General features: G+C 39.6%; 1 protein-coding gene across 2 annotated transcripts in view; it reads right to left on the bottom strand.

Annotated features, from left to right (window-relative positions):
- Positions 1–3184: 3184 nt before the first annotated feature.
- Positions 3185–13624, bottom strand: part of PIGK (phosphatidylinositol glycan anchor biosynthesis class K) — a 64268-nt gene continuing 53828 nt past the window's right edge. For both annotated transcript variants that reach the window (XM_059854051.1, XM_059854050.1), the window contains exon 11: positions 3185–3795. In XM_059854051.1, coding sequence (XP_059710034.1) covers positions 3679–3795 — 117 coding nt within the window. In that variant the 3' untranslated portion in view covers positions 3185–3678. The remainder of the gene's footprint in view (positions 3796–13624) is intronic.

The raw sequence follows: 13624 nt of genomic DNA on the forward strand, positions 1-13624 counted from the left end.
GGCCCTAGCCCCTTTGCAAATCACTGATTTAGTGCAACTCAGCCCTGCTCCAGCATGCAGTGATGCCTCTCTGAAAGCAGATTGGACCACAAGTTCCATTTACTTCTGTGGATGTGGATAAAAAGCTGAGAATAAAAATCCCTGACTCTGAAACAAGAGATTGAAATGGGCTCAGTGTGCAGGCACTCAGCAAGAGAATTAGACCCAGACTACATTTGCTTTCTGTAATCAATAACAGATACCAGCTTTCAGGAGGAAAAACCAACCGAAAGAAAAAAACCCTCCACTCTCTAGAAGAGACACAGCATCACTAATAGGATACCTGTGAACAGGCTCTGGTATTTGCTTATGCCAAGAGAACAGCATTTCATCAGAACACTCATTAAACATGAAAATACTCTGCTGGAATAGACAAAGAAACACTGATTGTCTTCCCCCCTGCCCAGGTTTCTTTCTCCACTCATTTTTTGTAGGAACCTCATTTTCAGTCTGTAACAGAAGCACAGCTTAGTCACACGTTGTGTCAGCCTTTGGTCCTGGTCACAGCACTCCAGGGGACAGGAGAGCACCTGGACCTGAGTACAACCCTATTGGGGAGCTACTTTTTCTTCATTCAATAATAGAGATGCATTTTAAGATGTGATCCTGAAAGAGAGCTGAAAAACTGAAATGATCAATATCTATTTTTATCATCCATGAGTGTTCTGAACAATATCTTAAAACCCCATTGCAGGACCTGTCAATGCAGTTCCACAGTACAGGGTGCAGACTTGAATACACTGAGTTTGGCAGGCACGGGCACGCTTAGTTCACAGAGCTCTCCATGCAGAGTCACACAATGCTGAAATTCAACTCTGCTCAAAAGGTTCCCATGCAAAGAAGCATCAGGAAACTGGCTTGTCTCCTGGATTCCATCAGAAAGATCATCTGTGCACCTTGGAGGAAGCACCCATACTGCAAAGCACACTTGGCCAGCAGAACACAAATGGTTTGTGACTGAAGGTGACATGGCTGGCTCCCAGAGGCCACATTCCAAACTGAGCTTGAAGGCCTCCTGGGGAAAATGAAAAGGTTACTAACTTTAAATAAAAAAATAAATATACAACACACATCTACAAACAATTCTGTGACATTCCTGTACTTGCTTTCAGACTGTAACTGTTCAAGGAATAAAAGCTATCACAGCATAGAAAATACTGTCTCATAGGTGTGTAGCATAGGCAACTTTATGGTGCCTCAGAACGATCCATTTCAACTCCTCACTTCTGTGCATACAAAAATGTTAAAAATGCCTGAAGCAGAGTTTGCTGCTTTCCAGTCAAACTGTTGTTCTCACTTCAATTTAATCACCTTCACATGCATACTTACTGAGTGCCTCTATTCATAAATTGCATTTTAATAACCCACCTAATTGCCTCCTTTTCCCTAAGCAGATAAGCTTTTAAGAAGACAGAATCTTTGGTATCTACTGCTACTGGCAAAATTCAGCTGAGTTCTGTAGATGTTTCTATCACTTCCTGCAAAAGGTGACTGAAAGAGAAAAATTGAATAAGGCCTGAGGAGTCCAAATAAGGTTACTGCAAATGACGCAAGGCTTTCTACACTTTTTAAAGTATGGCAAAACTTGCCTATAAAATAAATATTTTATTAAAATATTTACTACAATTGAAAAAGAGTTGGAATAGGAAAGGAAAGCTAAGCAAATTCTCTAAGGAATTCTGTAAGATTCATTTCTATACTGGGTCTGCACATTTCTACATGGTCTATGCACAGTAGATTTTACTTGATTGTTATTAGAAATTGTTCAGAAAAAAAAAAAAAGGTTTTCTGATTTTATGAAAAGTCACAGTTATATCAGATTTTGGATATGAAGTCATTGCTTTTGAAGGACATTATCCAAAAAACAACCCCCAAACCCAAACCACTGTGAACAGATCCAGCACCAGGAATGCTACTCAGATCCATCCCACAGAGGGTTTCTCTTTCCCTTTAAGTGTCATTGTTGTTAGCAGGGAGGATGTGTGCACCAGTTACATTAAAGTTTCTGATCAGCACACTGAGAAGACATGCCCAGTATTATCCACCCCTCTTTAGGAATGCTTTAGGTTTAATCCCTACTCCTGGGCCTTAAGCCCCTGCTGCTGAAAACAATCCCAGCTCTTCACCAAGAAGTGCCACAAAGAGGTGGAGTAGGCAAATGTTTACCTTCCCATAATGGATCATTTTGTACCTTCAATATCTCCAAGCCTAGAAAATCTTTAGAGATAAAAAACCAAGGCTTTAGTTCTCAAGCTGCACCACCACTGCTCTTTTCTCTGTTTTTTGCAAGCCTCAGTGGCTTCTCCACAGCCCTCCCAGGCTCACACAGCTCTGACAGTTCACCTCCTCTCACCCAAGGCTGGGATGCCACAATCAAGCTAGAAGAAAAGAAAAAAGGACAAAAATGTTTATGCACTCAGGTTTGTATGTGCTGTGCAAAAGGAAATCCTCAGAACCATATTCTAAGAAAAATATACCAACTCTGCTACTATGTGTGATTACAGATAATTCCTAATTACTTTTAGAGATGTGTGTCTAGGACTTACACCACGACTGCATCAGGTAAGCTTTATTTTGGTTAAGGAAGAGAACAAGTTCCAAAAGCACGGGGCAAAAGCTTCTCCTCATTGACTGATGTGTTTCTACACATGCACAGATTTGCTCTTCTCTTCACAAATATCACTATATTATACAGACAAAACCCTTCTAGCATACATTCATCAGTAAGTGTCCAGGAAGAACAAATCAATATGCCAAACCAGAATTTACAAAGCACAGACAACAAAGCACATTTTCTAGGGGCTCAGAAACTACAGAATACAATGGTACAATTGATAATGTTCTTTATCCTGATGCCAGAGCTGATTTTCTTCGGTGCAAAATCCAATGAACTGAAAATTCTGAAGCATCCAAGTCCATATTATATGCAATGAAAATACAACACCTGTGAAGGATTTGTAATGGACATGGTGAAGTCCTTTCTCTTTTTTTGACCTTCTTTTTAAGTAGATTCAGCAAGGTCATAATTTTTGTTTCACTTTCACCAACTCATAGAATTCTAGAATCAAAACTGCCTAAGGTGAAAGGACTGATCTAAGGGTTCTGTTTAACAGGGAAGAAAAAATAATAAAAAAGAAGAAATCAATATATTCCAGAGTATTTTTATTTTTGTGAAGAAAGCTTCCAATATGCCATGCCAAAGTCTGCAAAGTGGGTTAAGTTTTTATTGACAGAATGACATCTTAAATAATGCTCTCCTCAATGTCCAGTTCTTTAGTAAGAGGTGACTTCTAAGATTTACTTCGAAGTATGGTGTAAATAATTTGCTCATTTACAATCCAGAAGCAACCACAGAAGTCCTGTTTCTAGGTTTAGGTCCTGCCCTTTTTAAGTTTAACCAAAAAACAAAGACAAAGACAAGACAAAGAAAATAACAAGACAAAGTGAAATAACAGTAACATTAACATCATTTTTAGAATCTTTCCAGAAAAAGGGGCAGAAGAGATGGCTTCAAAAGAACCTTTAGAAGCGAGATGTCAACACAGAGTTTCAACACAACCATAATCCACGTGCAGAGAACACAGGAGATACCCATGAACCCAAAGTAGCAGCCAGTGCAAGTATCTTGTTTGCTCCAGTTCAGAAGACATGTTTCATGTGCTTGATTCCATATGTTTTGAAGAAAACCATGATGATCAATGCCCACAGTCCTAAAATAAATCCTCCAGGTGGATGCCAGTCCTTTTGTTTTGGTTTCTGGAAAAAAAGAAAAAACAAAAAGAAAAAAAGAATATTTGTATTTAGATCTCTCAATAAGAAAAGCACTGTGTTTATCAACTGCAAAAATATGATCCTTGCAGTAGAACAATACCAATAAACTGTATTTCTTCCTGAAGTAGAAGCATCTTTGTGATGGATGGGGAGGCTAATGGGAGGCAAGCTGCCACTCAAGCAGGGAGGGTAAGTACCACAAAAAGGCCACTGGAACTGTGCCTGAGACACCACTTTGCCTGTGTGTATTGGTATCGTGGGACGTGTTCCAACTCATTTGTTTTGACAGATTTTCTTGTATTTGGTCTCATGTTAATACAAGAGAAGAATTCTTTAAGTATGAAAACCAGCTCCTACAAGTGAAAAGAGAGTGTTGTTTTTCCACTCCCTGTTTTCTACAGCTGCTTTTGTACTCAGAATTATGTGAATAAACAGATATCTGACCACATAACAAGAGAAGACTCATCATTACAGCAATATCATAAAACAAAATAGGATTGTTTTCAATGTCAATCACATTTCCCAGGGGCCTCATTGAGTCTGCCTTTCCCTAATAGAAATATATTCTGCAATTCAAACTTTTGTCCCCTTTCAACAAATTTTTCATCTTCAGTAAAAAGCCATTCGCTGCAATTGAAGGCCTTTTCTGTCTCCCACATAGCAGCTAGACAAGGTAAAACTTACCTGTCTTCTTCCTTCCCTTACTAAACCAAAAATTCAGATAGTCCACAGCCAGAGAACAGAGAAATGGATTGTAGAAGGTAAGAGCTGCCATGTACCCCAAGATCTGTCTCTGGGGCTAAAAATAAGGTGACTATTTTAGTCAAAAAACTTTAGTTACGGCTATCATGACAAAAATACCAGAATTAGAGTATTTAGAGTATAACAGTCCCTCAGGCCTGTACCTGCTCTTGCCCTCAGCAGGTATGTTTTACAGATCTCCCAGGCAGACAGGGATGATTTACTATTACGATAATAAATACTGAAGTGCTTGCTGAGATTTTTATTCCTGCCTTACTGAAAGATTTGCACCATTTTGTCCTTGTGCAGAATGAGACACAAGGGGCACAGGCCATTTTGGGTTTGTTGCATTTAAGTCAAATTTAAAATTCTCTTTCTGCCAAGTGAATAACTGTTACAGAAGATGTTGCTGTTTTAATTTCAGCATCAATCCACACAGAGAAGCTTGTTGTTCTCTGCTAAATGTACCAGGGAGGCTGGTGAACTTTAATGAAAGAAGGAACAGTGTGCAGTGTCTGTTCTTTCAAAACAGCTTTCCTATCAACACAAAAACAATGTTTGTTGACTGCTTAGCTCCCACTTTATAAACCACACATTCCTAGCTTTAGGATTTTTCTGTAAGCGCTGCAATTTCTGCTGTGCCTGCAATTAAAAAGCAGAACAAATAGTCGTATCACCTGAGACACCCAAAGAACTTGGCAGTCTGAAATATTAATGATTTTACTCTGATACGGGAATCACAAAACCAGCATTATAATTTACATCAACCACAACAAAGCCAAAGATGTGAGCAGAGCAGGTGTCTCTGTATGCAAAGCACTGAACTCCCTGAGCAGCACTCGTCAGCTGCAGCGTGTGCTCTTGGTGATCTGCCACCTCGCTGATATTCACAACTGCACATCTCCACACAAACATCTCTGAAAATCAACTCTGCCTGCTCAGAGGCTGCCAGCACACCTCGCTTCTGAGAGTAACAGCACATGACACTTCTCCACACAAAGGGACTTTCTTGTTTAAATCTTCCTAATTAACCTGTAACTTCGTATGCATATTGCAGTGCCTGTTCCATCAATCTCTTTGTACTATCAATCTTTCCCTTCTTGGATCTCAGACAAGTATCTTACCACAAAGTGGCACCTGACCCTTCAAGACAAATGACTTCAATTTGCAGCCAGTGACACTAAAAGCCTCTCTTTCCTATTTTGTATAGAACACGTAATTTAATTTCTTTAAAGAATTTATATGAATAAATATTTATAAGGTGATCTATGAGTATGGTTTTACATTTTGTCATGTCTTGTACTGAAGTCTCCATGGAATTGTGCAAGGGAAGAGAGGCCAGTGCAGCCGTGGCTCTGCACTGGGAAATCAGGGACATACACATAGTCACTTTAAAGTCAGGGGATGCAATGTTAAAATGTAAAGGAGTAAAACCATGAAGGCATGACGAAAATTATATGAGGCTGTACAAGAGCTACATACTCAGTAATCTTAAAAATAAATTATCCTAATAAGAAAGATTTACAGACCCAGAAACTGAAATATACATGTAAATATCATACCACAATAAAAAGGCAAAAATATTCAACTCTGTTGAATATCTAGAAGTCAATATCTCTAAATGGTTAATTGAGCACAAAATCATACTGAAATAGGCCAGTATTTTCCATGAGGACATCAAAACCTTATGAATAACTAAAATGGGATTACACAGATTCACATTTAAATCCACAAAGTATACCTGCAAGAGTTGAAATTCCTAATTTCATTTAAATTAACTTGCTCATAGATTCCCAAGAGAGTTCACCACTAAATTAAAAATATAATTAGTTGTCAAACTAACAAGTTCATCTTTCTAAAATCCTAACAAATACAACACAGAAAGCCTCAATAACAAAACTCTGGCTAGGTGGGCATGTCAGCTCAGCAGCAAAGAGTGCTGGAGCTCCTTTACAAAAAGCTGCTTTTGGCACCTGTGCATGGCCCCATCTGCATGGGACATGGTGCCACTGCTCCCATGACCTGTGCCAGCCAGCTGTGCTTGTTACACGAGTTATGGGGTATGGGATATGGGATATGGGGTATGGGGTATGAGATATGGGGTATGGGATATTGGCATGGGATATGGGGTATGGGATATGGGATGGGATGGATGCCCTCCCAGAAACACACGCGTGCCTCACCCATACTGCTGCAGAAGCTGCTGTGGCTGTTTTGTGTAGGCAAAAGGAAAAGAGTCACAGAGATTTCTCCTAATGGGAAAGACTATTATAAGCAAGAAAGAATTCACTTTAACAGCAAATAAAAATCCTTTTTAGATCCACATTCTGGAAAAAGGTTTAGAAAAGCCAGAATTTCTTTCTATGCTTATACCAGTTCTGTGGCCACAAGCCTAGACAGATAAACTATCTCTTTATATCAATTTTAGGATTGATGAGATAGCATTAATGTAAGTAAATTTTTTCACAGATTCTGAAAAAAAGTCAGTAGTTTTCCTATGACTATTGCCTAGTTCAGAGTCTTATTTCAGCAGATTTCTGTGAGATTCAGGCAATTTTTACACGTCATGCATTTTCCCACTTGCAAGAAAATGCTAAGTGGACCAAAACCATGTTAAGTGTCATAGTATTCTGATCTGCAATATATTATCTATCACTATTATGTTTCAAGTTGATGTGAGAATGTGTACTACAGACTGGTTGCACTACCTACAGATTTCACAAAACTTGTTCATATTTGGGACTACTGTGGAGGAGCAGAGGCAACTTTTTGCTCAAGTTATTCTGAATTTCATTGTGGTACCCGCCAATAGGAACTGCCTCTGTAACTGACATATTTAGGTACTGTGATTCACACAGCTCAATCCCATTCCAAACACCCTCGTTATTCCCACAATAATAGCAGTAATGCATAGGTGAAATGCACGTTCAGAATGGTACACTCCGTCATGAACAAACACATTTAGCAGCTTAAGGACTACTCATTATGGAATTGCTGGAGATTCCAAATTAAAAAGGCAGGTAGCTAAGCAACAGCAAGCTTCCTCCTGTGAACAATTTTTTGCTGTATACTCTCTAGTTCTGGTAGACTCATTATCCTGTGGAACCTAAAAACAGTTAACAGAGAGTTGCTCCAAGTACTGTAATTAAGGAGAAGATAAAACAGTGTATTTTCAAACTGGATGGGTCTATAGGGACCTGAATGGAAAGGATCCAAGACTTTCAATGAAGGTGTTTCATAAAACATGCAATACATGTTACTCCAATTAAAATAAGCTTTATGAAAAAAATTATTTTGAAAAGCTGAAGTGGTAATTAGAAGAAGAATAGTTTAATTTAAAAATGTTACATCACAACAGAAATAAGATTTAAAACATCACATATTAACATTTTACGTGGACAACACTGTCTAAAACTTATCTACAAGGATAAATCAAGTTTTTTTACACAGTGGAAGACTGTTGTATTATAACATCCAACAGTTTTCCAACAGAACTCTGTCTTAATGTTCTCAATAAGCCCAAAAATATTGGTACAGTAAGCTTTGGGTTAAACTCACAATCCACATCTGAATAATTGCAGCAAAGAAAGCTGAGCAAACAGACAGGAACTAAGTAATTACCAAATGAAACAGGGACACACAAATTCTTCAATCTCCTTCTGTACCTTTTTCCAAAGAGGGCTTTAAGAAAGGGTGCAAACACTCAGACATGAACGCCACATAATCCTTGTTGCAGGGGATATTCTCCCCAACCTGAGGCAGATGGTGAGTTTTTGCAGCAGGAGTGCAAAATATCCCTGTGTAGCTGCACAAAAAGAACACATCAGAAGCACTAGGTGCCAGCGAGTCCATTAAAGGGGCAGCTATTGGATTTCAAATTAATCCCTGCTTAATTCTCACTGCACTTTCAGCACTGAGTGTCCTAGACCCAGTTGTGGCCTATTTATTGCAGCACACGTGGTATAAAACATCCCAGGGCTCTGGGGCTGCCTGGCAGACAGCAGCAGCTACAGGCAAGAGAGAGGTTGTGCACATCCTCTGAGGGCTTTTCCACCTCCCCTAGTGCTGGGGGCCAGCAAGCAGGGAAGTGAAAGACACTTGTCTGTGCAGTGCATACACTCACTGGGGTGAATTTCAGGTATTTTGGGGGGAGAATTTCCAAATTTTCTTCTTGGTCATTCTCCATTTAAATGAATATTTCTTTTTCTTCCAGTGCATACCAAAGGTTTTCTTTCTTGTTCATCAAGCTACCAAATTTTATGCGAGGCTCTGTTGTAAAGACCAGTATAGAAACCTGAAAAAGAGATCCATGTCTCAAAACAGATCTTTGAAATTCAAGGTGAACCTCAAATCCAAAACTGGAATAATCCACTGTCTTCTTACTTCAGAAAACTGATCTCAAACTGAAGGAAATTCCTTGGAAAAGCAAAATTCTGCTATACAGTGCACTGTGCCAAGAGCACACTATGTATTTCCTAGAGACACTCCAACAACTCAGGGTTACTTGCAATTTGGAATTTCAAACTGGGTAATCCTTTCAATTCTTATGATAAAGCACACTACAAAGTTTATTTTCAGAATGAATTTATATGTATCACAAGCAAATCACAGCATAAAGTATGTCCTCAAAGCTTTCAGTGGAAGTCTGCACTTCTGTTTTGTTGGGTACCATTTGGATTTTGGGGTTCTCACAGGGGAGTGGGGGAAATCAAATAACTCCAGCCACCAAGTAATAGTTTAATCCTTTCTGTGCCCACAGCAAGACTGAAGTCATAAGAGAACTCCAGCATCAACGGTGCCTGTTAATCTGCAAAACAATTTTAAGTACTTTTGTCTAATCTCCTGGTTTGTATTTATTAACCACACTGCCATGATTACTGATATCTCCAATATTAATAAAATAATGAAGGAAGTTCATTCATCAACAACAAAAACTCACATAGGGTACGGGAAGAAACAGCAGCTAAACTAAATTAACATCAATACCAACAACTGCATTTTAACATTTACTTTGTATAATCATTGTAATAGGAACAATACTGTTATGATAGCTTTACTTTTTCATTTCCTTCTAAAATTCATAATCTAGATGGGCTTTTTTAAAATGAGCTTCTACTTATTACTGCCTACTTTCAGATTTATCTCTTAGCATTTCACAGCACTGTAAAGTGCTTTTAGTGGTTTAACAATTATTCACTAATCTTCCAACCTGTGATACAATACATAATATACAACTTCTAATCAAAGGGAGCCTTGCCAGCACCTGGGAGCCAGGGCAGTGGAATTCCCAGACAAGTCAGTGCTCAGCTGAGGGATGCCCACCCAGCAAACACAACAGGGATTGCACCAGGGGGACTCCAACTGCAGGTGTTGGTTTGCTGCACCCAGAAAGAATGAACAGAGACCATTCCAGAAAGAACACACAGAGACCATTCCTACCTGTCCTCAACAGCCTGGCACGGGGCTGAGCTCTCACCTGCTCTGCTGACACTGAGCTACATACTGGAATTCACAAATGCTTTAGAGAGAAGATGAGAAAAGTCAGATTAAGTTGTATTTAGAAAAAAAAATAAGGGCAACTGCCTCTATTTAAGGTATGCTAAGCAAATTGTTCTTTATATTTTAATCCAATTCATACCCATGTATGAAGCCATGATCATGATTTTCCACAAAAGGCCACCTAAGTCAACAGCAAATACACGAGTTACATTTGCAAACACAAAGGTTCACACCAACTGAAGCATGCAAAAATACCAGATGAGCAGCTTAATTAGGTAGGCTTGGTATTCAAAACTCAGTTACTGCTACTTAGAAAAGCATGTTCCTTTTTAAATACATTTATATTTAATTAATTTAAACAAGAGGAGGATTATAAGCAAAAACAAGACTAAAGGCAAGAATTCAGTGCTCAGTGTCATGCCACAAATGGAAAGATAAACTCCTTGAGGTCCTTACAATGGAGGGAGTCAGAAAATGACAAAAACACACACTGGTGAGACAGACCTCAGCAGAGAGAAACCTCCAAAAATCATCAGATATAAAAGCAAGTCCCTGCCACTGAAACTCTGGGTTAAGCAGACAGAGACAGCAGAGAACAAAGGAGGAAAAGGCTTCTAGAGGGACAGGAATATTTTGTGTTCACAGACATACCGTGATGTAAATAGGGCCAAGCTATTCCCGGAGTGTAGGAGAACGGATTGCAAGCTGATGAGCTGCACTGTAACAGCCTTGCTCTCAACAGGTCACAGCTATGTCCAGCAAGGATGGGTGTGACAGAGTGGGTTACCTGCTAGGAGGGAAGAGCCTGCTGGCCATGCTGTGAGGGGGAAAGGCCAGGCAGTTGTGCAAGGGACAGGAAGGAGTGGGGTGGGTGGTCTGTGCCAGGAAACAACTGAAGTGTCCCGTCCGCCTCTAACGCGAGGTCTGCAGCCACATCAGAGCACTGTTTTTCCAAGAGCATGCACTGCTCACCTTCCCCTGGGAAAAGATTATCTCAGTCTTCTACTGGGCAGGTCTTGTTCACACAAATGCAACATTGCACTGCCAGTGGCAGAGCCAACTTCTCAGCTCTGCAGAGAAGGCCCCCACCCAGGGGCACATGCACTCATGGGCTCCCACCTGTTTCATCTGGGATCATTATTCCAAGTTCCAGCCTCATCCAGCCCAGCCTTTCTGAGGAGCACAGTCCTTCTACTTCCTCCTAGGAACTCTGACTTGGATTTCTCTTAGCATCTCTCTGAACCACAAGGTGAGTCCACTCAAATGCTTTTAAATCCATTTTTCTAAGGAAGGTTTAACTCCAAATCCTATAAAATTAATTGTATGCTTAGAACTTCCATGATGAAGTGTCATTCTGAGTATCCACATTCAATCAAAATTGGGTTTTTTCCTATATATAGAGAAACCATGATGTTAATAAATTATTATGCTGTTTCTTTCAAAGTAGTAGTGATGGTTCCAATCACACTTCTGTGTCTGCACGTCCCGTAAGTATCTATTCATTTACTGCCAGGTGACAGGCTGTATTAACAACAGATGTTAGACTGCATTAGTTCTCATACTGAGTATGCCACATTGAGTACAAGATCTAATCAAATACTTCAACAGCTACATTTGAAATCCTTATATACATAGTTTTTAATGTCCATTTCTCAAATCTCTACAGCTATAATTTAAAATGTTCTCCATTACCCTGAGCTCTGCGCTGCATTATATGCATGTGCAGTAAAGCTCCACATTTTCTAGCTCCAGCTTGTGCAACTTGAAATGGCATTACAGAAGGCAGGCATGACAAAATGAATGGAGGGAGAAGCAAGGCTGAGGCAAAAGATGCCTTCACACTTATAAGAGCAAGATCAAGTATGGCTGTACTTTTACTGCATTTCATTTTGATATTCAGGGACACACCAGTGAGTAACAGCTAGTGACAGACCGGTTTGCTCCTCACCACAAACCAGCTTTTAACGGTGATTCTGTATTCAGTACTTTTGTACTCATAAGCCAAACAAGTGTTCTTACCCAAGTTTATATTGTATGTACTCTCTTATGGGAAAAGGAGAAAGACCTGTTCCGAAATATCAACCCAACGCTTTGGGGTACCCTAGCTGTTATAGAAAACAAATCATAAAACATGGACATGGCAGTCATACAGGCACTTATTTAGTGGCTGCACAAAATTACACCTCCACAAAAATGCCATTTCTGTTACACTTGGTATGTCAAAGGACAAGGAGTCCCAGAGAGCAGATCCATTCCTGCACAGAGTTTTTGTAGGCATTAAGAAAGAATAGCAGATTTATGGTACCATAAATAATCACTGTTCCCACATGACATTTGCATGACACAGCTGAGCAGTCAAATACTCTGTGGGGCTCACAAAGAGCCTCTTCCGGAAGAAGGAATGAGTGCAGCTGAGGACACACCCTCCCAACACCCTCCCAGACCACCACATGTGACAGGTGCAGAATCAACAGCTTCCAAAAGGGTCTTTATAAAGGATGAAACCACATATGGTTTTATCTAGGGGCAAACCAGTTGCAGCTTTCCTGCCTCCATCTACACTAACCACATATTACTGCTCTATTGGCCTGCTGTCATTCAGTCCCCTCTAAGCACCACTCATCACCCATTTGTCAGCCATGTATTTGTAGGTGGCCTTTCATGTTAAGCACTCCTGAAAAGAACGAAACCACTGTCTAATTCACAGGAATGCCCACCATTACAGAAAGAATCACTAGCACAAGGCTCAATCACAACCCCATGCAAAGAATTTGCACAGGAACCACCATGCAGGAACCTGTCTTGACTGTCCAACAGTATAAACACAACTGCTCCATTACCAGTCTTCATTCATTTACACCTTCCATTCATTCTTCAAATGGAAATGATTTCATCAAATTTCAGCCCTCTGAATTATTTAGGAAAACAATTCTAGACAGAGCACTAGAGAGCAGCCTGCCAATATCTCTGTCTGTGGCCATTCATCAGTCCTGTCAAGAGCTCGTGAGTTACATTTCTGTGCTCCTCACAGCATGCTACTGAACAGCAAACAAAACATAATTAACTTAACACAAAAAAATCACCAATAACACCTAGGATTACATGGTTAAGTGGGATAAATGTGAGAATATATTTGGAGCTAACAGTGCCTTACCCTGAGGAAAAGTGTTCAGAAAGGTATTTGCTGTCACAGCACCACAAAATATATCAAGATTGATAACATTTATATTTTTCCTTATCAGTGTGAACTTCTTGGTAACACCTACTTTTTATGCTGCATAAGCTCAGAAGAAATACAGTGGATAGAAGAAAAAAAATCTAACAAAACTCCTGCTGCTAATTTTACTACTCACTGGAATACCATTTAAATAAACACTGTCTATCAGGGAAGCTTTCATGTGTAAACAATAAAAAAGTAATGATTAATAAGCACTGTACAAGGTTATGTGAGAAATGAAAATGTTACACAACACTGAACAGACACCAGAAAACGAAATTAAATCTTGCATCTTGGACAATGTACTATAAAATACTTCAGTAATGTGTTTGATACAGGAAGGTCCCCATCCAGCAT

The sequence above is a fragment of the Haemorhous mexicanus genome, chromosome 9 (assembly GCF_027477595.1).
Source record: "Haemorhous mexicanus isolate bHaeMex1 chromosome 9, bHaeMex1.pri, whole genome shotgun sequence".
NCBI classification, from domain to species: domain Eukaryota; kingdom Metazoa; phylum Chordata; class Aves; order Passeriformes; family Fringillidae; genus Haemorhous; species Haemorhous mexicanus.